Genomic DNA, 24842 nt, shown 5'->3' on the forward strand with positions numbered 1-24842 from the left:
GGCTTTTGGAGTAGGGCCAGACTGCCTTCCTCATCCTCTTCTCTGCACCTCAGGCTATTGTGAAACCTTTCTGATCCCACATTCCCTGCCCCCTAAAATATGCACTGCAGTGCACATAGTTAACCAGTGGAATTCCCTGCCACAGGATGACATGGTGGCTACCAGTTTAGATAGAGTTAAAAGGTTGGGCAGAGCCTTGGGGGAGCAGGTGGACAGCCTCCATGGCTGCCTGCAGGGTGAGGGGTGCCGTCCCTCTGAAGGCCACCCAAGGAGGGATTGGGCCGGCCAGGGGGGGCTGAGACAGCAAGGCGGTCCTTAGGTTCTGCAAAGGTTGCGGAAGTGAGAAATCAAAATTCGCACTCAGTCCACACTCCTGGGAAGGGAGGGCAGAGAGATATTCTCCCCCCCCCCCTTTGCACGGCCTGCCCTGTGCTGGTGCCTCTTCCCACCCTTCTGGCACCCGCTTCCTCCTGGGCCACCTGCTGGGGGGGGCAGTCTTGGGAATCTGAGGGAGAGGCCCATGAAAGGGAAGTTGCCCCCAGTTGCAGTCACCATTTGGAGAGCTCTGGCGTTGCGATTCCTGCATTGCAGGGGGTTGGCCTAGATGACCTTTGGGGGTCCCTTCCAACTCTACGACTCTCTTCTTCTGAGCCACCGCTCCAGCCCAAGTGGCCCAGAGGCGCCTTGGGTCCCCCTGCTCCCTGCCAGACCCCCGTCTCAGAGGGGAAGAAGGGCGCTCTGGAGTCCCCGGCTGCTGCTGGGGCGGGGGGGGGGGGCTGGCCGAGGACCCTTCCCTGCGCGGCGGCGTCCTTGGCGGAGCCGGTTCCGCAGCAGCAGGAGCCGCAGGCTGCGAAAGAGGCAGAGGCGGCGGCAGGCGGCAGGCAGGCAGCGAGCCGATGAGGCGCGCAGCTGAGCCTGCCGCATCCACCGCAGAGCCCCCCGCGCTGCGCCTCTGCCCGCCCGCCTGCTGCGCCCGGAGGACCCCCGGCCCGCCGCGGTGACTGGGGAGGGGCCGCCCCCGCTGCCGCCCCCTCACCTCGCCTCCCGGGGATGGGCGCTGCGCCGGAGAGAGCCCCCCGGCAGCGCCACGCAGGGCGCCCAGGGCACGGGCGGCGGGCCAGCGGGGAGCGCGCCGCCTGGCAGCGGGGGGTGCGCGCCTGAGCGGCGGCGGCAGCGGCAGCAGCAGGTGGGGCTGCGCGGCGCGCGGAGGCTGCGCGGGCGGCGCCCCTCCGGGAGATGCCATGATGCCCGGGGAGGTGCCCGGGGTTGGCATGGCCCGCGGGGAGCGCCTGCCCGGCCTGCAGGCCTTTGCGCGCGGCTCGTCCCTGCACGGGCTGAGCCACCTCGTGGCGCACGGCTCGCGCTCCCTGCGCCGCCTGCTGTGGGCGCTGGCCTTCGGGGGCTCCGTGGCGCTGCTGGCGCTGGTCTGCGCCGAGCGCGTCGCCTACTTCCTCAGCTACCCGCATGTCACCAAGCTGGACGAGGTGGCCGCGCCCAACCTCACCTTCCCCGCCGTCACCCTCTGCAACCTCAACGAGTTCCGCTTCTCCAGGATCACGCGCAACGACCTCTACCACGTGGGCGAGCTGCTGGCCCTGCTGGACGCGCGCCACGAGGTGGCCCCGCGGGGCGACCCCGAGCTGCTGGCCGCGCTGCGGGACAGGGCCAACTTCAGGGGCTTCAAGGCGCGCCCCTTCGACATGGCCGACTTCTACAACCGCACCGGGCACGACCTGGCCGAGATGCTCTGGCAGTGCACCTTCCGAGGCGCCAACTGCAGCGCCAGCAACTTCACCGTGGTGAGGAGGGGCAGACCCGGCTCGGGGGGCGGGCAGGGCACCGGGGCGCCGCCGGGGAGGAGAGGGGACCGCGCAGCGCCCGCGCTCCCGTCCCGCTTGCGCGTTGCCCACGGAGGGTGCCGGCTGCGTGGCCGCTGAGGGAACGGGGAGCAGGGCTAGGCTGCCCCCCGCGGGCCGGATCCAGCTGGAGGCTCTCTTTAAGTGTGGCTGCTGGGAAGAGTGGTCCTACCGTCGGGCAGAGGGAGGCAAGGTCCCGGGCCAGGTAGGGGCAAGCAGCCCTCCTGGCAATTCTTCCTGCGGTTCACACCTGCTGGAGGAGAGAGACACACCTGTCACCTTTTGTGGGTGGGGGACGCTCCCCTCTTCCCAGGGTTTGGGGTCAGGAAGGGGCAGACTTTGGACATCCTTGATAATATGGGAACCTCAGCATGCCCAAAATTCGGGACGCCCAAATGGATGTTCTCAGTTCTAGATCTTCTCTATTTTGGGCTCAGCACTGTGTGGGGGAACCGCATGCACACCTTGAATTCAGCATGAGGTCAGGGCAGCAATCAGCCCAGATTGGCTTGGGGGGGGTAGGGGCTGCCATCCTGCCCTTCGCCTCAGGCAGCTAAATGTGGTTCAGCCCTGGGGGCGGGGGCTTGTCCAGCAAAGAGCAGCAAATGCCTGACCAGGGAAGATTTGAACCCCGGACTCCTGGCTTTGGGGAGCCAAATCGCCACCTCAGCCGGCATTCCCCAAACCCTTCACTCCTTCCTCCTCTTCCTCTTCTGTCCTGGGCACTTTCTCCAGGGCCCTCTGTGCACCTGGGGCTGCCCTGTGCCATCAGAGGTTTCGCTCCTCTGGGCCCAGGTGGGATCCCAAGTGGGGTGTTGGAGGGGGGCGGGGAGAGGGGCCCCATCCCAGGAAGAAGCCTGCATTTAGCAAGGCAGCATGGACAGCCCCATTCATTGGGGGGGGGGAGGTGGAGGATTTGCTTAGCTGGAGACAGAGAACTGGCCTGAGAGCTAGCAAACCAGCTCTGGGCGCAAACAGCCTTGGGGGGGGGCATCTACCTGCCCCTGTCCCACCCTGAGCACAAGTGGGCATCAGTGCAATGAAAGGGGCGTGGGGGGGGGCTTGTGGCTGACTTAGCTGGACCAAGGCTATTTGGAGACAGTGAGCGCTGGGCTTGTCTCCCCCCTGAGACCTCTTGAGGCAGGTCCTGGGGGTCCCCAGCTGAAAAGGGAGCACAGCAGCCCTGCAGTGGGGGCCATGACCACAACCCTCTGCTCCTGGCGCAATGGGGCACCTGGGAGCAGCTGCAGGAGGAGGCAGGTCTGCTTGTGGGGGAGCTGGGGGGTGAACAGGAGAGCAGAGAGGCCTGTCTTGCAGGGAGCAGCTGCCAAGGGAGAGACAGGAAGCCAGCCATTCCCCGGGGCTGGGGGGCTCAGAGGCCCATCTCCTCATTCCCTGCAGTGGAGCGAGATCAGCCCCCCATGAGCAAAAGCCCCATCTCATGAACCAGCATGGGCCCCAGATTCTGAATATGCAAAACGGGGTGCCAACTTGAATAAAATATTGGGGGAGGCCAGGTAAGCTCTGCCCCACATAACTGATTCCAAGGCATGGCACAGATACACCTCATTTGAACGGCAATGCGCCAGCGGGGTTTGCGTGGGACTCAAAAGGTCTAGGGAGCACCTGCCACTCTGTCCTTCCTGGGGCTCCCTGGCCGTTTTAGGGGCTTATGGCCCCTAAAACGAGGGTCTGGATCAAGGCTCCTGCTGGGTCTGGTTCTCCGAGGCTGGGGCTCAACTGCTCTCATTTCGGCTTCTAGGGCGTCTGAGGGTCTCAACTTGGGTGCCCATTAAGCTGATGCCCTTCTCCCTTGTGGTCAGGGTGGCATTAAGAGGACTGGGTCAGTTCATGCGGGGGGAGGAGGGGGCTCTGGGGGGCTCCATCCAGGATGGCTCTGCTCTGCCTCCACAGTCAATGTCTCCCAATCCCACAGAAGGGGGGGGAGGGCTGCCCCTGTGGTCGGATCCTGTCTGGGGGCTCCCCATTGTGCCTGGTCCCTGTCAGAACAGGAGGCTGGACTAGGGAGGCCTAAAATCTTATGTTACGAAGTTTCGCTGTGAAGCCGGTTGGATTGTGGAGGGGTTGGGCCAGGGAGGGGGCAGCTCTTCTTCCTCACAGAGACACCCCCCCCTCACACTCTAGGTTTCCAGTTCATCTTAAACGTATCCCAGGGTATTGCTGCAAATCTCTCACCTGCACCCCCAAAAACCATGAAATGTTGTCCCTGCACACAGCTTCACATGCCCCAAGGAGGCTGGGGGGGGTCTTGGAAAGTGGGGGGCAGGGGAGTTGAATGGGTGGAAAGGACAGCCACTCCTCTGCCAGCCCCCCCCCCAGACACCTGAGGCTTGGAAGCTGGTAGGGGAAGACTAGATTGCCTTTGGGAGTCCCTTCCAACTCTTCAGTTCTATGATTCTCTTTTTCCTGCCACTGGGACACCCACCTGCCCCAGAGGAATGACCCTGCTTCTGTCTGGACCCCCAAATTCCTCCCCTCTTCTGCCCACCTCTTAGAAAACCTCCCCCCCCCCCAACCTGGCCTAGTCCAGGGGCCCCTTCTGCCAGGGGGGCAACCAGGGACTCCTTTGCAAGGGGGCAGCATGCAAAGTCTCCCTTTTGGGGCAACAGGTTTATTAATTGCCATTGGCCACGGCAGCTGGAAATGGACCTTCCATGGCGAGGGGCAGTCTACCTTTGGTGACTGTATGTGGGGAGGCCAATGAGCAGGGGGAGAGAACTACTTTAGCATGTGTTTTGGGGGCTGGCAGGGCTCAGGGGGCCCTGAGTTTGCCTTGAAAGAAGCTTCTGGATTGCCCAGATCAAAAGCTGCCCACAAGGTGGGCACTCCACTCCTCAGTGGAGGAGACCCCAGAGTCTCCAGCCCCACAGCCAGGGGGCCCTCTGCAGTTTGCCCGTGGCTCCCCCGTCCCCGTTGCACTTCCTCCAAAGCACCCGTTGCCTTGACAACATCCACTCCTTCCTGGGACAATCCGTTGCCATGGTGACTTTGCCCATCTTCAAGGCAACTGAGCTTGTTGCCAGGGCAGCAGCTGCTCCCCCCCCCCCCCCAGGGTCGCCTATGGGGAAGGGTCCTGCCGGCTCCAGCTGGATAGCCATTGTGGGGGAAGCATCTCACAAGAGGGGCAGCCTGCCAAGGAAGGTGCCCAGAGTGTGGTTTTACACACACACACATACACACATGCACAAATGGCAGTTTCTTCCCTTAGCCAAAAAAAAGGAAGAAAACACCTGCCCTTCTGGATCTCTCCTTCTGAGAAACCGGGGGCCGTTCCTGGTCTCATCTGGCCCCCTCAACCATTTCTGCTCTTCTGTGCAGAAGAGGCCATCGATTTATTGATTTCTGCAGGGGTGTTTTCAGAGGCCCTGAGACACTTCCTTTCCCTTTCCCAATATTCACTCTCACACAAACACCCTTTGCTTTTTTAAAAAACACACCAACACACCGGCTGCAATTAGCTCTGTGTTTCTGCACTATTGATCCTTCCAGACTCAAGGGGGGGGGGATTAATCTGCCACCCAGCAAATGAGCTCCCTGCACAATTAAGCCATTTCATCCCAGAGCCTCGCTTTGCCTTCCTCCTCCTCCGCTCTGCCTGCCTGGATTCCTTGCAGATGGACTGAGACTCAATTACCTTGAATAATTCCTGCAAGTTTTGCCACTTCGGAGGAGGAACGTTGCTGAGTAGCCCCCCCCCCCAGGAGGCAGCTGGGCAACAGCCAGTTTCTGGGCTGCCATCATAAAACTCTCTGTATTCTAAAAAGAAGTACCGTATTTTTCGCTCCATAAGACTCACCTGACCATAAGGTGCACCTAGTTTTTAGAGGACGAAAACAACAACAACAAAAAAGATATATATTCTGAAAACAGTGGATGGATGATTTTTGTGGTTCGTGCTGTGGCCACAGACATGTGATCTGATGGTGAATTTGGGGTGATCCAATGCAAAAATCCTGAGGATCCATGGGCTTTTACCTCCCCCCTCCCAGGGTCCCTTATCTCTCTTCCGATCCCACCGATCAGCTGTTTCCTTTGACACCCCCTTCCCTCTTGTTTGCCTTGGTGTCTTTTCCTTAGCTGGAGCAGTTTTTTACTCCTCCTTTTCTTCTAATTTCTCTCCTTATTGCTTTAGTCTTCCTGTTTCCACCCCTTTGCAAGTTTGCTGTCTTTACCTCCCCCCTCCCAGGCAGCCTCCTTTATCTCTAGCATCCCTTATCTCTCTCCCCAATCCTTAAACGATCAGTGGCTTTGTTTCAACACCCCCTTCCCTCTTTCCAAAAAAAAAAAAAAAAGCACGATCTGCTTTTCTCCCCTGGGCAATTCGGCTCCAGGGACTACACATTCGCTCCATAAGACGCACAGACATTTCCCCTTACTTTTTTGGGGGGGGAGTGTGTCTTATGAAGCGAAAAATACGGTACTTCTCCACGAAGCACCTGACTCAGCTATGGCCCTCACGGCTACTTGCTTCGTGGTCAAGTGGGCATTTAAACCCTGGTTTCTTCCAGGTCCTAGTCTGGTATTCTAACTGTTATTGGCTGTTTTTGCATGTTTTTAAGCAAAAGCTGGCCTTGTTCCCACCTCCTAGAACTCTGTTACAGATAAAAGAAAGCCGTTCTTCCTGAGTTAAACTGTGGAACTCCTTCCCGCAGCAGGCAGATATGGCCAGCAACCTGAATGGCTTTTAAAGGGGGTTAGGCAAATTCATGGAGGAGGAAAAGGCCACCGATGGCTATGACCCGTGATGGCTGGGCTGTAACTGCTGAGTGGCTGGACCTGATCTGCCAGGCTCTCCTTAGGTCCTTGGGAGGCCTCTCCCTGCCTCCTCCCCAAAGCTGAATTGTCCAGGGTGCAGCTGGAGCAAGGGCACCAGGACTCGAGTCCCCAGAGCCTGAGCTTTCTTTAAAACAATGAAAAGAATAGAACATCCGTCTGCAGCCCGCCTGGAAGCAAAGTTAGGCATCAAACTGTGCAGGGCACCCACCTGACTGGAGAGCAGACTTTCTAGGAAGCCAAGACACGATGGCTTCCTCTTGTTTTGCAGAGCAGGTCCAGGAGTTGGAAGGGACCTTCCCCTCACACTGTCTGTGCAGCCCCCTCTCCCCTTCTGTTTGGGGTTGGTGTGGGGGCAGCACACAGAGGCCATCCTGCTTTCTGTCTTTGAGGGGTTTGCGGAGGGTGTTTGGGGGCAGAACATGGCAACAGATTGGGGGCAGGGGGCATGTTTTGCTGTCCGGAAGGGCTCTTGAACGGGGGGGGGGGAGAGAGAAAAGACAGGAGAGATGGGGCTTCCTCCCTGGCTTTGCCTTGCCCCCTCACCTGTGCGCTGGGGGCAACTTGCATCTTTACTGGGGACAGAGGGGAAGGAGAAGCAGGGGGGCCCTCCTGCCTGGGTGCTGGTGGGGAGCAGATCTCCAGCTTTGCCCCAAAGGGGAGGGGGGAAGAGGTGGGGGTGTCCCTCTTTGCTGCCTTGTCCTTTGGAAGAGGAGGAGGCGGGGGGCGTCTCTCCCCCATCTTGTGTGCAGTTCTGCCTGTGCAATCCAGCCATGGATTTGCAGAGCTTTTACTGTGTTTAAACACTCCCCCCCCAAAACCTTCCCTTGTCTTTCTCACCAACCGCCCACTAGCCATATTTCTGAAATGCCATTTTCACAGTGATTGACAGTGCACTCCTGTGCCTCCTCAAAAGTAAGTCCCATTGAATTCAGCAAGGCCCCAGGTATGTGGGGTTGGGGTTAGGACTGCAGCCCAAATATTCTAGAATCTGAGTCTTTGGCACCTTGAAAATCCCCCCCCCCCCTTCAGCCTTTGTTTAGCTCTCAGACTTCCTCTCGTGTGCATCATTTTTACTGTCAACAACATGTGTGCTTTTGTGTATGTGTGTGTGTGAGAGAGAGAGAGAGAGAAAGAATGTGGCAGAATGCCCAGTGAAATTTATTGCTGAATGTAGGTTTAAAATTTTCTTTGACTGAGCTGCCTTTGGAAAGTGGGAGAAACTTTTCCTTTTTCTTACTGGACTTTGGGGTTCTAAAACATGGGAAAGCAGACCAGATTAAGATGGTTGTCACTTTGAACCCATACTTATCTGCATGAGGGGGTGGGAAGTATTGCAAACATATACAGTCATACCTCGGGTTACAGACTCTTCAGGTTGTGTTTTTTTGGGTTGTGGACTGCCGAAACCCGGAAGCACCGGAACAGGTTACTTCCGGGTTTCGGCGGTTGTGCATGCGCAGAAGCACTAAATCATGCTTTGTGAATGCGCAGACGTGGTGCTGTGGGTTGTGGATGCTGCGGGTTGTGAATGTGCATCCCACACAGATCACGTTTGCAACCCGAGAGTCCACTGTTATGGACAAAGATGCACCAATCTTGTTAAAGGAACCCCAATTTGATGTCTGTTGTATAAGGACCATTTTACACCTCCTATATCTTCACAACAGCCCCGCGAAGGAGGTTAGGCTGCAAGGGCCAAGGCAGGAAGTGAGTGAAAGACAGTAAGTTAAGTGCACATGCTCAGTTCTTCATTTTGCAATGTGCTGGGAGTTCCATAGCCTTTTGGAGCTTATGCCATTAGGAAACATGTTAGTCTTTCAGATCCCACAAAGGTTAGAGTCTGGCTCAACAGCAGGAAGAACTTTCTGATGGTCAGAGCTAGAATGGAACCGTTGGGAGCAAGAACTCATCACTTGGTGTCAGGGAAGTCATCTCGTAGGACCAGAGAGCTGGAAGGGACCCAAAGGCTCATCCAGTCAACAAAAGCATCCATGACAGAGGCCAGCCAACCTGCTTAAAAACCTCCAAGGAAGGAGAGTTCAGCACCTTTTGTTTCACTGTCAAGCAGCTCTGACTGTCAGAAAGGTTTTTTGAATGTTTAGCCAGAATCTCCTTCCTTGCAACTTGAATCCATTGGTTTGAGTCCTGCCCTCCAGAGCAGGAGAAAACCGGCATGTGACAGCCCTGTGGATATTGGAAGGTGGCTCCCGTATCTCCTCAGAGCCTCCTCTTTTCCAAGCTAAACATCCCCACCTCCTTCAACCACTCCTCATCAGGCTTGGTTTCCAGACCCTTGACCATCTTGGTCGCCCTCCTCTGCCCCCCCTTCCAGCTGGTCAACATCCTCCTTAAATGCGGTGCCCAGAATTGGACACAGTATTGTCAGGTGTGATCAAGGCAGAAGAGAGGGCGTCTATTATTTCCCTTGTTCCAGACACTAGACTACTGTTTCTTGAAACTCTTTATTCTGAGACAAAGCAGCCCAGGCCTAGTGATCTCAGGAACTCTTGATGGTAGATCTTGCCCCAATGAGGCACGCAGGAGGCCTTCCTTCCCACAGCCTTCAGAGTCTCCTCCCCACGTGGTCCTTCCCAAGCAACTCCCAAGACTCTGATGCCCAGTCTGTCTCTGCTCCACCCTCTTCACCCCTCTCCTGGTCCTGGGAGACCAGCAGGGAGGAAAGTTGGTTGCAGCGGGGGGGGGGGGGGAGAGCCACATCTCTTCACCAACAGACCCATTTCTGCCTCTTGGCCAAACTCCTCTCCAGCCTCCGCTTCTCTCTCTGCATCTGCACTCCTCTCTGCCCCAGCCTCTTCCTGGTGGCAGGAATCTGAACATCCTGGACCCTGCCCCATGGTTCCCCTTGCCCTCCACCAAACACCCATCAAGTGGAACAAAAGAGATATTTACATTTCCCTGTTTCCCAGCCAAGTTCATCCCACCCTTTTGTCTTCATCTGGGTTTGTTGTTTCTGGAATGGCTACCTGTCTGGCACTCAGGTATCAGGATGCCAGGGATTATCCCTCAGGCAGAGGGGCTGCTGAGGAGCTGAGCTCAAGTGTCTATATGAATTTCTGAAGTTTTCCCAGTGAGCCAGTACAGAGATACGTTTATCAGTGAATTCTTACATTTGGTATTGTGCAGCAAAGGCCCTTCGGATAGATAGGAAGAAACAGTGATGAAGTGCTTTGTGGGGACAAAAGTCACAAAAGCGATTGTGCTGATTTTGGTAGTGGGCTGCATGTGCATGATATCTGCTGGAGGGGCAAACCCCCCCCCCCAACCTATACATAAATCCCTGCAGCACCTCTGCATCCAGCCAGTCACTGTCAGGAACCAATGGACTCTCCTCCCTTAGAGGTCTTTAGACAGAGGTTGGGTGGCCGTCTGTCAGTGATCCTTTGGCGTTGGGGGGGGGCTGGGCTAGATGACCCTTGGGGATACCTTCTAGGGTTCCACGTGGGGTCTGAGTGCAGCACCCCCAGTACCCAGGCTCTCCCCTCCTTCCCGGAGCTCCCTGGCTCCCGGCCTGCCCTCCCAGTGCCAGGATGCTCCTGGGCCCCCCTCCCTGCCCCCTGGCCCTGGGCCAAGCAGCCTCCTCCTCCATCACCTGCCCGGGATCAGCTGCCTCCTCCTCCTCCTCCTCTGCTGCCCAGAGCTTCCCTCCGGATCCTGACACACAATCCCGCAGCTCCCGACCGTCGAGGGCCATGCAGGAGCCCGGAGCGGGCGAGGCGGCCCCCAGGCCCTCCAGCTTTGCTGCCTTTGCCGGCAGCTGCACCCTGCACGGCCTGGCCCACGTCTTCCTGCCGGGCCCCTTCACCCCCCGGCGGGCGGCCTGGGCGGGCGCCGTCCTGCTGGCGCTGGGCATCTTCCTGCACCAGGTGGGCGAGCGGGTCCAGTACTACCGGGAGTACCACCACGTCACCCTGCTGGACGAGGAGGCCGGCCGGCTGCTGCTCTTCCCGGCCGTCACCCTCTGCAACTTCAACCGCGTCCGCCGCTCCCGCCTGACGCGCAACGACCTGCACTGGGTGGGCCAGGAGCTGCTGGGCGTGGAGGCCCCCGCCTTCCCCGAGTACCTGAGGGCCCTGGGGAGGGCGGACGAGGGGGGGCCCGGCTTCTACCCCACCCCCCGCTTCGACATGAAGGAGTTTGTGGAGCGCACGGCCCACAGCCTGGAGGAGATGCTGCTGGACTGCCGCTTCGGGGCCCGGGGGTGCGGGCCCCACAATTTCACCGCCGTGAGTCCCCTCTCCTGGGCCTGCGCCTCCCCCAACCCCCCCATCCCAATTTGGGGACCCTCAGAGCCCCCCCAGCTTCATTGGGGTTCAGCTGGATGCCCTTTGGGAGTCCCTTGTGTGATTCTGCGTCTGTCAGAGATTCTTTATCTGCGACGGCTGCCTCGCGCGGGGTTGGACTAGATGACCCTCGGGGTCCTTCCAACGCTGCAGCTCCACGAGTCTAGGTCAGAGGCTGGGAGAAAAATAAGAGCAGGCCTCCGAAGACTGGAATTGAAATGCCCGATGGGGCAGCCGCTCTTTCTGTGGGGTGTCAGCAGAGGGTGGGGGTCACTTGGGGAGGCCTGGGGGGATGACGACTAATGAAGCCACTTAGCCAGAGACCCCCCCACCTCTGGGTGAAAAGATGAGCATCACCCCCTTTGCTCTCAGGCAGGATATCTCAGTCTCTAATGCACACCAGAGGTTTGCGTCTAGGGCCGGGCGTTGGGGGTGGGGGGCTTGTCCAGAGGCGGGGGGGGGCAGGCCTTGCCTAGGGAGACCCCTGAGATGCCCCCTCCCGCTTCTCACCCCCCCCGGTCATCTTTCCCTTCTCCTGGCAATCTCCTCCCCAGCTGCTGCCTCTTCCTCCTCCTGCTTCTCCTTCTGCCCCCCTCCTGCCCCCCCAGCCCAGCTGGTCCCCAGGGCCACTCCTGTTACTCTGTGCTGAGCTGCACCAGGCCTGCCGCTTCGACCAATGTCTCCTGCGAGAGGCTGGAGCAGTGTCAGCGCAACCCGAGACGGACGGACGATGGCGTGGAGGACGGGGGGGGGCAGTGCGCTTTGGGTCAGGGGGGGCCAGAGGGGAGGCTCTCATGCCGCAGAAACGGCCCTGCGCAAGATTTGGGGAGGCCCTGCTCCAGGACCGGGGCTGGGGGCTGAAGGAGACTCTGGGGCCGTCCAGCCCCTCCTGGGTCATCGATTCTCAACTTCCATGTGCCGCCCAGCCTCATGTTCTTGCTGTGGCCAAAGGGAAACCAGCAAGCAGGATTCGAACTCAAGAGCAACTCTCTGGGTTTCCAGCAACGGATTCAGAAGCATTGCTTCCTCTGACGCTAGAGGGCAGAGAAGAGTCACCCTGGCTAGGAGCCTTCAAAATGAACATTGAATTTGCACAATCCTCTTTTAAAGCTCTCCAGGTTGGTGGCCATAGAAGCGTAGAATTGTGACGTTGGAAGGGACCCCAGGGGTCATCTATTCCAACCCCCTGCAAGGCAGGAATGTCAGCTGAAGCATCCATGACGACAGATGGCCATCCAACCTCTGCTTCAAAACCTCCAAGGAAGGAGAGGCCACCACCTCTCAAGGGAGGCCGTTCCAAGCTCTTCCTGATGTTGAGTCGGAATCTCCTTTCTTGTACAGTGGTACCTCGGGTTAAGTACTTAATTTGTTCCGGAGGTCTGTACTTAACCTGAAACTGTTCTTAACCTGAAGCACCACTTTAGCTAATGGGGCCTCCTGCTGCCGCCGCGCCCCCAGAGCAATATTTCTGTTCTCATCCTGAAGCAAAGTTCTTAACCTGAAGCACTATTTCTGGGTTAGCGGAGTCTGTAACCTGAAGCGTATGTAACCTGAAGCGTATGTAACCTGAAGCATATGTAACCTGAGGTACCACTGTACAGCATTAAATATTAAAAACTTCCCTAAACAGAGCTGCCTTCAGATGTCTTTTAAAGATATTTATTTATTTCCTTCACATCTGAAGGAAGGGCATTCCACAGGGCGGGTGCCACTACCGAGAAGGCCCTCTGTCTGCTTCAACATCCCCAGCTCCTTCAACCATTCCTCATAAGGCTTGGCTTCCAGACCTTTGATCATCTTGGTTGCCAGCTGCCAGCCAGTGTAGACAATACTGAGGTGGATGGAGCCATGGTCTGGCTTTGGTGCAAGGCAGCTTCCTCTGTTCCGCCTTCCTCATCACGCCACCCTTTTCTCCTCCCCCCTCCTGCAGATCTTCACCCGGTTGGGAAAGTGCTACACCTTCAACTCGGGGGCTCCCGGCCACGAACTCCTCACGACGGTCAAGGGCGGAACGGGCAATGGTCTGGAACTGATGCTGAACATCCAGCAGGATGAGTACCTGCCTGTCTGGGGAGAAACGGGTGAGTGAGGGGTCGGAGGAGGGCTTGGGGTGGGCACGGGGGTCCTTCTTGGGGATGGGCCCTGATTGATCCCAGGAGACGATGGAGGTGGATTGAAGATTAAATCTGTCCATTAAAATTTAAATCTCCTGTCCCGCACATGTGTTAGAAATATGAGAGTAAACAGGCTGTGAAGCCCTTTTAGCAGAGTAAAACCACTTAGGCGCTTTGCAGCTTACTGGAAGCTAGGAATTAGTCAAATACACCTTTTTGTCCCTGTTTATTTGTGGTCTGCTGACCTTTCCCCTCTTTGTCCCCATTGCTAAGAGTGAAGCACACACAATTGTAAGATAAATGAAAAGGTTTACTTACATTTCAATGCAGGCAGCAAATGCATCAAAACAGTATGCAGGTAAAAATGTGTCTTTACAAAAGACAAAATTTGTTTCCAAAACGGAGTCTGAGCTTTGAGCAAAGCCCAGGCATGTATTTCTGCTCAGTTTCTGGCTTCAAAAGGAAGAGAGACACTGAGGCAAGGAGGAAGGAGGAAAAATTAAAATTAAGATGCCACGGGATGTAGGGGATATGACACCACAGATCTGTCTTCTCTGGGAATACAGGAACTCTAAGAGGAGGGGTCAGCAACCTTTTTCAGCTGGGGCGGTCCACCTCCCTCAGACCATGCGGTGGGCCGGACTATATTTTTAAAAATAATAATGAATGAATTCCGATGCCCCACAAATAACGCAGAGATGCATTTTAAATAAAAGCACACATTCTACTCATGTAAAACCACGCTGATTCCCGTACCATCTGCAGGTCAGACTGAGAAGGCAATTGGGCCGCATCCAGCCCCTGGGCTTTAGGTTGCCTACCCTTGTCTAAGAGTCTTAACCCTTTCTTATGATTATATAGCTAACTTAATTGTCATTTTGACTGCAGATCTTCCCACAGGAGAAATTTCTGGTGACCTCAGAGCCACTGAGAGCTACTCAGGATCTGCGCCTTCCTGTCTAGTGGGGCTCATCCTGCAGCAGCAATATCCCAAGCCCGGCTGAATTTTCCTCTGCCCCCCTGTGGGGTTCAGGGGTGTGGGGCTCTCTCAGCCTCCTGAAGCTTCCAGGCTGCCCTTTCCTTCTTCCTCTTTCTGCTCCTAAACTCCCATTTCACCTTTATTATTGTTAGTGTATAAGAGAAAAATGGAGGTCGGCTTTTACAGCCCAACTCCCCACCAAGGGACCCCTTGAGGTCCGCTATCGGCCAGGGATGCAAATGGAGGCGACACCACGGAAGCAAGGCAAGCGGCTGACCTTTATTGGTCTGTTGCAAAAGGAGGAGTGGAGCCTTGAACACTGTGCATTCAGAAATTATAAGAGAAAGACCACCCAAGATCATCAAATCGTAGAGTTGGTCCAACCTCCTGGAATGCAGGAATCTTTCGCCCAATGTGGGTGTTAAATCTAGGTGTGAGGCTGCTCAGTCCCCCAGCTGGTCGGGCTGAGCCCGCGGGTCCCTGCGGAATAAAGGAAGGAGTCCAGCCACCAGCCGGAGCAAATAGCGGCAGACCAAAGTTTATTGCGCAACAGGTTCAAAGAGGAATTTTGAACCCCAAGGATGGGGCGACAAAGACTTTTAAAACTTTCCCACCATATCCCAGCATACAGTTCATTGAGCATCATCACTAAATCATTGCTGCATCAGAAAAGGGGAGGGTTATACACGATTAACACAGGAGGAATGTGTTGGGGCAACAGGCGGATACAGGATATGTATCTGGAAGTACATTCTGAGCACCTGCTGCAAAGGGACAATAGAACTTTGGTTTTCATAGTCTGCCACCTGGGCAAGTCCGGGGGAGTGCCTTTGCCCAGTGATTGACACCTATGAGTACTTTCCTGTGAGTACGTGACCTCCCGCTTGAGGGATTATGGCGGGGACCGAGTGGCTTCCAAGTCCTTGGCCAATGAAGCAAATTGGTGGTGGAATGAAGGAAACTGGCAAAGGAGTTGATTTTATATGATTTTTAAAGCTAGGTAACTTCCCTGAGCTGTCAAGTCGAAAGGATACATTTATGCATAATATTTGTGACATTTAACAACTGTAAAGATGTAAACCGCCCCCCCATAATTTCCGTAACAGTGGGGCTCAAATCCATGACCCTGGAATTGAGAGTCCTCTCCCAAAAGATGCAAACATAAATGGTGGTTATGTAAACTGGGTCACGCTTGGCGTTCCTGTAGATGCCTGGCAATACCTGAGAACGACAGGACTGAGACATCCTTATGAACTGGTGAATGCCTGGCCTCCAGAATCCATTGTCACAGAGCTCCCCATTCATACATGGAAGCTGCCCTGCTGGGCCAGCCAACAGATACTTGTCAAACACCAGAATTTCCTTCTAGACTTGAGAGGGTCTCTCAGAGGTGAACCACAGCCTGTTTTGTTCAGAATATTTGTTTGATTCATGTTTTAGAATCATATCTGAATGAAGTATTGTTCATTGATAAATCGGCCCTTCCATTGAGAGAAGGGGGCCCATTGAAAGTGATACTTCCTCAGGCTATTTGCTGTGCCCGTATCTCCAGACTGAGAGGAGAAATGAGAGCCGCCTTCAGATATCTCAAGGGCTGTAACATGGAAGATGGAGGAAGTTTGTTTTCTCCTGCTCCAGAGGGAAGGACTCGAACCCTTGGCTTCAAGTTGCAAGAAAGGAAATTCTGACTAAACATACAGAAAATCTTTCTGATGGTTTCTCCTTCCTTGGAGGTTTGTAAGCAGAGGCTGGCTGGCCATCTGTCATGGATGCTTGAACTGAGATTCCTGCATTGCAGGGGGTTGGACTAGATGGCCCTTGGGGTCCCAGCTCTACAATTCTGTTATTCTTTGACCACCGGCTTAGGGCAGATTCTGGTGGAGAAAAGGGTGGGAGACAAGAGGCAGAGGGTCGGGCGGTGGGTTGTCTTAGAGAAACCAGAGCAGGGGTAGCACAGAGCCCAGGGACGGAAGACAAGAAGGAGATCTTGCTGGATCCGGCCAAAGGCCCAATCAGGACCTGAGCCCAAGAGACCTTTCTTCTCCGGTGGCTTCCAGTAGATGGTACTCAGAAGCACTGCTGCCTTTGACCATGGAGGCAGACCGTAGCCATGATGGCTAGTGGCCCTCGATTGGCTTCTCCCCCTCCATGACTTTCCCTAATCCTCTTTTAATCTAGGTTGTCAGTCATCAACGCCTCCTGTGGAAGGGAGTTCCGCATGTTAACTATTAAATTTGCTTCCCCACATCTGCAGATCTCAGGGTGGTTCATGTTTTAAATGATAAAAATCTGCCCTTCTTCCCTTATGGGGTATCCAAGAGCCCGTATAGAGTCCTTACGTGGGTTCCCTGTTGGTAGGAGAAAATAAGAGAGGCCAACCAGAGAATATTGAGAAGCAAAGCAGCTAGTAAGCCTGTTCTTTATTGATCTGTTGCAACAGGGTGCTCCCCTCACACACAGGAAAGGAGCAGCACCAGTCCCCGCACTCAGGATCCGGCCCTTTCCTTCTCCCCAATGCGCTTGTGTTTGTGCTGCAGATGAGACCTCCTACGAAGCTGGGGTGAAGGTGCAGATCCACAGTCAGAATGAGCCCCCTTCCATCGACCAGCTGGGCTTTGGCGTGGCTCCCGGCTTCCAGACCTTCGTCTCGTGCCAGCAGCAAAGGGTATGTGCCCTTCTTGTGCGCCGGGCTTTCTGGGCAGTGAGATCCCCCTGCCCACTCCCAGGGCCGGCTTCCTGGCTCTCTCAGCCTTTCCTGCCGTCTCCTATGGGATTTCTCCAGGAATGCGCCCAGCGCTGCCCAGCAGCCCATCTGTGGGGCAGAGAGGGGGGCTTGGTCTTGGGGTGACGGCGGACACCAGGGGTCCTGAGAGGGGTCAGCCAACCCCCCTCTTCCCCACTTCCTCCGCAGCTCTTCTACCTCCCCCCGCCGTGGGGTGACTGCAAATCCAACCCCGTGGAGTCGGCCTTCTTTGCCAACTACAGCATGGCCGCCTGTCGCATCGACTGCGAGACGCGCTACCTGGCCGAGAACTGCAATTGCCGCATGGTGCACATGCCAGGTCGGGGGCAGGGGGAGGGGCTCGGGGCGGGGGGCGGGGAGACGGGCATCAAATCTGGGCTGCTGGAGACGTGGGAGGCTGTGGCCCCGGGCAGGCTTCCGGGGTCCGCATACTCAGGTTGACCTGTCATTGCATGGTCATTCGGGCATCTCCATCTGGAGAGCTGGAAGGGACCACCAAAGGGCATCTAGGGCAGCCCCCTACAATGCGGGAATCGCAGCTTAGGAAACCCAGACCTCCATTTAGAAACCTCCAATGAATTGTAAACTGGTAGAATTGGAAGGGACCCCAAACATCATCAAGTCAAATTCCCTGCAATGGGAACCACACCCCGTTGGCCCTGGCAATGCCCGCTGCACTTTGGGGGGTGGCAGTGGGTCAAGGGGACCCCCCCAAAGGCCCTTGGCATTGATTGGCCCAGGTGCCCACCCTACAGGGCACCTCAAATGACCAGCACCCTCACAAGGAGATGCAGGAAAGTGGGTGCTCTGCTGCCCCCCGTGCCTCCGTTGCCTCAACCGCTGTTTCTCGTGCCCAGGGAACGCCAACCTCTGCACCCCGGAGCAGTACAAGGAGTGTGCCGACCCGGCCCTGGGTAAGCATGGACCCCCCTCTGGACCCCTGGGTTGGGCAGGGGGCTGGAGAGAGATTCCTGTCCCTCTCCGGCCAGCCCTGACCTGCCCCATCTGCCCCCCCCCCCAGACTTCCTGGTGGAGAAGGACAACGAGTTCTGCTCCTGCCAGACCCCCTGCGAGACTGTGCGCTACGGCAAGGAGCTCTCCGTGGTCAAGATCCCCAGCAAGGCCTCCGCCAAGTACCTGGCCAAGAAGTACAACCGCAGCGAGCAGTACATCGCGTGAGTAGAGGCCCCCCCACTGGGCCCCCTCTGCGGCTGGCCCCCTCCGGAAAGATGCCCCCGGCTGCACCAGCCCCCTTCTTTCTTCCTTTTGGTACTTTGTTGAAAGATTTTCATTTATAAATGTGGTATTCATTATTAATTATTATTATTAATTGGATTTATATACCGTCCTATCTCCGGGGGTCTCAGGGCGGTTCACATCAAAAGATCACAGTATATAAAATAAAAATAAAAGCAATAATCCAATAATACCCCCCAAGAGCCACATTTTAAAAGGGTATGGGATGTTGATGAGGTCAACCAAAGGCCTGGTTAAAAAGGAACATAAGTGATATTATCCTAATCTGTAAAGGTAAAGGGACCCCTGACCATTAGGTCCAGTCGTGGTTGACTCTGGGGTTGTGGCGCTCATCTCGCTTTATTGGCGGAGGGAGCCGGCGTACAGCTTCTGGGTCATGTGGCCAGCATGACTAAGCCGCTTCTGGCGAACCAGAGCAGCGCACGGAAATGCTGTTTACCTTCCCGCCAAAGCGGTACCTATTTATCTACTTGCACTTTGATGTGGTTTCGAACTGCTAGGTGGGCAGGAGCAGGGACCGAGCAACGGGAGCTTACCCCGTCGCAGGGATTTGAACCGCCGACCTTCTGATTGGCAAGTCTTAGGCTCTGTGGTTTAACCCACAGCACCACCCGTGTCCCTTTTATCCTAATCTATATATGGTTGCTAATAACCCCCTCCATTCCACATCAACTCGTTCCAAATACCAATATATTTGTCCAAAGTCTATGCCTATAGAGGCTTTGTCCTTCTGACATCTCCAGCAAAGAGCTGCTTTAGCTGGTCATTTTTTTGGTATAAATTAAATTCAGATTGTTAACGGAAAAATCCGAGGGCTCCCTTGGACAAAAACAAAGACACCAACCAGGATAACTTGGAGCAAAACAGCAGCCTGTAGGCTTGGCCTTTATTGATCTGTTGTAACAGGGTGCTCCCCTCACTTGCAGGAGAGAGGAGGGACCCAGAAAAATGGTGTGCAAGGCCTTATAAAGACTTTTGAAATTGCCACCCTGTAGATCAAGACCACCCCCAGAAACATCACACCTACATCACAGAAAAGGCGGTCTAAAACAGAAATTTAGATGTTGTTTTTCTCCTGTCTGGCAGGTTACTTGATTGGATTGCCTGGGGAGCCTGGCCAGTCTTTTGTAGTGATAAATACTTAGTTCCTGGGCCAGGTCACAGGCTCACACCCTATTCAAACACAGATATACCCTTAAGACAGGATTTGTGAAGGAAAAGACAATGGGGAGGCTTTTCCATTTTGACCTTGCAGAGAAAAGATTTGGTCAGTTTAGGAATCAAAATGGTTCCAGGCTGGCCTTCCTGTGCTGATCTATGTATGTGCTTGGCTGGTACACTTATGAACATTACCATATATCTAAGACCATAAAATTCCTATCACAAGATCCATCAAAACCTCAAACGTTCTCCCACAGTCGGGGCAACATGGACATTTCCAGTTCCACGCAACCCGTCCCCTAATGAATGGCCCCCAAATGGAGACCCCATGTGCAGGGGCAGTCTAGCCCGATGGCGTCCCCTTCCAGCCCTGCCTGAGCGCTTCCCAAGGACTTTGGGGGGGGGCCCATGGAGGCTGGCCAAGCCCAGCGCTCCCCCCTGCCTGCCTCTTCTGACCCCCCCCTCCATCTGGTCTCAGGGAGAATCTTTTGGTGCTGGACATCTTCTTTGAAGCGCTGAACTACGAGACCATCGAGCAGAAGAAGGCCTACGAAGTGGCTGGGCTGCTGGGTGAGTGAGGGGCCCCAGGGAGGGAGCGGGGCGGACTTAGGGGTGGGTGGGGGTCCAGGCAGAGTGACCTCTCTTTGTTTGCCTCCCCCCAGGGGACATTGGGGGCCAGATGGGACTCTTCATTGGCGCCAGCCTCCTCACCATCCTGGAGATCTTTGACTACCTGTATGAGGTGAGTGATGGCCGGGGGGGGAGGGGGCAGGGAGAAGCTGGGATGGGGAGGCCGGGGGGGGGGTCTGGAAGCGCCATTGCCGGGGGAAGGCACTCTGTGGCTGCTCAGGAGGATTCGGATTAAATCGTGCAGAGCTTGGGGCTTTTGAGGCTGGAGAAAAGGCCACACAGGATAGAAGTTTGTAAAGTTACGCATTCTGGACAGAGATTTCTCTCTCTCACTGGAATGAAAGGACAGTGAAGCTGAATGTCAGGAGGTTTAGGACAGATTAAAGGGACGTGGGTGGTGCTGTGGGTTAAACCACAGAGCCTAGGACTTGCCAATCAGAAGGTCGGCGGTTCAAATCCCCGCGACGGGGTGAGCTCCCATTGCTCCTGCCAGCCTAGCAGTTCGAAAGCACGTCAAAGTGCAAGTAGATAAATAGGTACCGCTCCAGCGGGAAGGTAAATGGCGTTTCTGTGCGCTGCTCAGGTTCGCCAGAAGCGGCTTAGTCCTGCTGGCCACATGACTGTATGCCGGCTCCCTCGGCCAGTAAAGCGAGAAGAGCGTTGCAACCCCAGAGTCAGCCACGACAGGACCTAATGGTCAGGGGTCCCTTTTCCTTTAAAGGGAAGTTAAACTGTGGAACTCCCTTCCACAGGAGGCCATGGAGGGCTTTAGAAGAGGATCAAAGGCATGGAGGGGGAGAGGGCTGCTGATGGCCGCTGGCCAGGATGGCTCTGCGCTGTCCCCATAGTCAGAGGCAGGAGATGCTTCCCAATCTCAGTTGCTGGAAACCCCAGGAGGGGAAAGTTTGGCTTGTGTTCGAATCTTGCTTGCTGGTTCCCTATAATGGGCACCAGGTTGGCCATTGAGGACAGGAGGCTGGACCAGATGAGCCGTTGGCCGGATCCAGCAGGCTCTTTTTAGGTTCTCACCCCCCCCCAGCCAGCCAGGGACCCCCACTCTCTGCCTCCCCCCCCCTCTGCTGCCTGGCAGGTGTTCCGGGACAAACTTCTCAGCTACTACCAGGCGAGGAAGCAGGCGGATCGCAGCAACAGCGACAACCTGGTAAAGTGGCAAACGCCCTGCCCCCCGCGCTTCCTCCCCCCCCCAAGTCCCCTGGGCTCAGGCCCTTGCGAAGCACGGCTGCCTAAAGACCTCCCCTGTCTCCCTTGGAGAGCCCAAAGGGGGGCAGATGGTGGGTGGGGAGGGGGTGGCCTGAGGGATAAAATCATATCCCCCCATCTGCACCTTTCCCAAACGCGGAGGGGTACAGGCAGTGGGGAATGGGCCTTTTGGGTACGGTACATGGCCCCCCCACCCAAACGTGGAGAGCTGGGGTTTTGTTGGTGGGATGGAAAAGCTCTCTGCGCATGCCCAGGGACCCCTTCCCCTCTCCACTGACTTCATCTTCTACCCCCCCATTGGGACCATTTGCCTCGAGTGTTGCTTCATTGTTCTTTCTGCCCCCCTCCCTGCCCTCCTTTCTTTGTGCCTCCCCACCCTGACCCACTTTGTCTCATCATCTCCTTCCCCCTTTCCATTTGGCATCTCACCTGCACCAGGAACACACGGACCTCCCCCGCAGCCCAGGCACCCAGCTGCCTCCTCGCCCTCTCAGGTAGAGGATCCCTTTCAGGGGCCCCCTTCTGAATCGCCCCCCCCAGGCTCTCTTGGGCCGTTGGACTGGTCAAGGCGCTGCTGCTTCAGGGAGCCAGGAGAGGCTGCAGCCAGAATCTGGCTGCCCAGATAAAGTGGATTTGATTTCTGCATTGCAGGGGGTTGGGCTGGATGACCCCTGGGGTGCCCTCCAATAGAAGAGTATTTTAAGGAAACGCACCTGAGAGAAAGCAGGCAGTATGGAGCTGGTCTGCCCTGGGAAAAGGCAGCTAGATATGCAGAGAAACGACTTCCTCCCTGTCTCCTAACTCCTGGTCGTCCCATGAAGCTGAAGGATTCAGGACAGGCTAAAGGAAAGGACTTCTTCATGCAGCGCAGTTAAACTCTGGAACTCCCTGCCACAGGGATGGCCACCCCCCCTGGATGGCTTTAAAAGAGGATCAGGCAAATTCCCGAGGCGAAGGCTGTCAGGGGATGCTTCTGAATACCAGATGCAGGAAACTGTGGGGAGAATGGATCTTGTGTGCAAATCCTGCTTTTGGGTTTCCCATGATGGGCATCTGGTTGGCTGCTGCCAGGAGAGGATGCCGGGCCAGAGGGGCCATGGGCCTGATCCATCTCCAGGGCTCTCCTTCCTCCTCCTCCTGCTCTCTCCCCCCCCCAACAGTGGTGCTGCATTAACCGCAGACTCCCCAAAGGGGCCACTGAGTCACACACAGACATTTCCCTGGGTCTATTAGTCATGGTAGAACTTCCACATACAGGAGCAAAATACCTTCCAAGGGTACTCAGGAGAGCTGCAACGGGGGGGGGGGGGCAGCCCCCTGCCCCTGCCCCTAAGCGCAGATTTCGCCAAAGGGTTTTTTGGCAAGAGCCTCTTGGATGACAGAAGCTGCTCAGAGCAGTTGCAGGGCATGGGTGTTGTTGTGTTTTTTTTGGGGGGGGTCTCCCCTGTCTGGACCTACAACTGAAAAGGCCCACACTCAAGCCTTGACCCCTTTCTCGGTCTACAGGCAAGCAGGGGGCATGCAAAGCTGCCTCGGGGGGGGGTCTCCCCCCTGCCCTGGGAGCCAAGAAGGAAAAACTGCAGCCTTGGGCCCCTCCTTGTCTGTCCACCTCCGTCAGTAGCCATCTGTTCTGGGCCTGGCCAGGAAATGGTTACCTGGGGGTGGTCCATCATCCCAGCCCCCTTTCCCCTGGGGGGGGGGTTCAGCCTGCATCTCCATCTCACCTGCGTAGATGTTTCATTGGGCGGGGGGGGGTGGCTTCCATTCCATCCTCCACGCCACCCCAAAGCCTCAGGGAGGTGGCTTCTGAAAGCAGCTCAGCTCCCTGCCTTGGGGAGGGGGGGAGATGATGACGACGGTAGCCTTGCCCCCCAGCTGCTGTTCACTGACCCCCCATCTCTCTGCCCCCCCAGAGCACCTGCCACACGCTGTGCAGTCACTCGGACAGTGTTGGATACACCCCGAACATGCTACCTCGTCACCCGACTCTAGGCAACTTTGAGGAATTCGCCTGCTGAAGGAAGGGGACCCCCCCCCCAAAGAAACCTGCGCCTCCTTCTCTCTCCTCTGCTCCCGGCGAAATGGACCAGGCGCCTCCTCCTGCAGGACCCAGCACAGTGCAGGGAGTGGAGCAGCCTGGCATTTTCCGTGGGGGGGGCACCCCCCAACAACACAGACGCCCTTTCCTCCTCCTCCTCGCTTTCTGCACAGAGGAGACCAAGAGGACGGCAGCCAGAGGGAACCTGCTCTCCCCCCCACATCCCCCCCACCCCAAATAGAAGGGCTTGACCGTGGGGTGGGGGGGCTCTTCCGGCCTGGGACTGGGGGAGGGGAAACAATGCGAAATAGCATTAAAAGAATCCCAGATTGGACGCTCTGCAGGATGTGGTTATTTGTAGGGGGGGCCCTACGGTCAGTCCCTCCACCCCCAATTCAGGAAGGAGGGGGGGCCTTGTGGAAAAGACCCTGCGGTCTCCCCCTCCGCCAGGTGGGGAATCTCTAGGTCAAGGGATGGCTCACCTGCATGAACACCTGTCCGTCGGTTCCTGTATCTGTGTCCGTCTGTGCTTGCTGCCCCCCCTCCTACGCTGCTGAGACCCCCCCAACCTCTCTTGTACCTCCGTGTGACCCCCAACCCCACCCCACCCCTTTTGCCCTGTGTACCATTAAAGAGCCTCTTGGCTGTGCCAATTTGCTGCGTCAAACGGGGGGCGGGGGGGGGGCGCTCTGTGTCCATGTTGCGCTTTGGGGATATGTGTGTGGACTGAGAGGAGCCACAGGGGAAAGGGGGGCACAGGGGTGGTTGGAGGGGTTAGCTGAGAGAAAAGGCAAGGGAATCGAATTGTAGGGTTGGAAGGCACACCCAAAGGGCATTTAGTCCAACCCCCTGCAAGGAAAGAATCTCAGCTGAAGAATCCTGGACCTCCGACCTCTGCTGAAAAATCTCCAAGGAAGGAGAATCCAGGGGACACGGGAGAAGTTTAGGAAATTATACACAGCAAGGAGGAAAGCTCTCTCCCTCTCTCCTCACGCGAAAACTCCCATGGGAATCCCATGAAGGTGGAAGAATTGGGAGAGAAATGGCAGTCGAGTTAATCGGTGGAACTCCCTGCCACAGCAGGCAGGGATGCCCATCAAACCTGGAGGCCATTAGAAGAGGGTTGGACACCTTCATGGGGAATTTGTGGCAAGAGTCTGGCACATCCAGCCTCGTCTTCTCCCAGGGGCCACCCAGGTGCTCACGATGGGAAACCTGCAAGCGGGATTCGAACACAGGGGCAGCTCTCTCGTCCTGGGGTTTCCAGAAACTGCAATGCACAGCATTTGCTCCTTCCAACTTTGGAGGCAGAGCACAGGTGAAGGGTGGTATAATAATAATAATAATAATAATAATAATAATAATAATAATAATAATAATAATATAGTGGCTAATAGTCGTCCATAGCCTTCTCCTCCATGAATTTGTTCCATCGGCTTTTGAAGGCGAGTTGGTGGAGGAGATGGCAAGCAAAGCCTTCTGGCCCGGAGTTGCTCTTGTGTTCGAATCCTGCTTGCTGGTTTCCCAGAAGAGGAAGGCTGAGAGCAGGCAGGAGGCTGGACCAGATGGGCCCCCTTTGGCCTGATCCAGTGCTCGGGCTCTTCTGACGTTTGTGTGGAACCTCCAGGGCCAGGGGCAGCCTATCTGGACCCCGAGGTTCTGACTGGACCTGATGAGCCACCGGCCTGATCCAGCACAGCCTTTCTTCTGTCCCCCCCTCCCCATGAACGCTGCCCTGAGCCCCT

At 56.2% G+C, this 24842-nt stretch overlaps 1 protein-coding gene across 2 annotated transcripts; it reads left to right on the forward strand.

Moving 5' to 3' along the window:
- Window positions 1-1244: 1244 nt before the first annotated feature.
- On the forward strand, window positions 1245-23437 carry ASIC3 (acid sensing ion channel subunit 3; the record flags this gene model as incomplete). 2 transcript variants are annotated; one of them, XM_081834420.1, is made up of 11 exons in its annotated part: window positions 1245-1799; window positions 12885-13035; window positions 16585-16712; window positions 16959-17109; window positions 17648-17704; window positions 17812-17965; window positions 19687-19778; window positions 19871-19950; window positions 20929-21000; window positions 21498-21553; window positions 22973-23437. In XM_081834420.1, 11 exons carry the CDS (start codon window positions 1245-1247, stop codon window positions 23049-23051), a joined length of 1575 nt encoding a protein of 524 aa, XP_081690546.1. In that variant the 3' UTR covers window positions 23052-23437. The 2 variants fall into 2 exon arrangements, with proteins under 2 accessions (XP_081690546.1, XP_081690547.1); XM_081834421.1 differs by lacking the exon at window positions 21498-21553 and having other exon boundaries at window positions 1584-1799.
- Between the last annotated feature and the right edge of the window lie 1405 nt (window positions 23438-24842).

The sequence above is a fragment of the Podarcis erhardii genome (assembly GCF_964252035.2).
Source record: "Podarcis erhardii genome assembly, chromosome: 12".
NCBI lineage: Eukaryota > Metazoa > Chordata > Lepidosauria > Squamata > Lacertidae > Podarcis > Podarcis erhardii.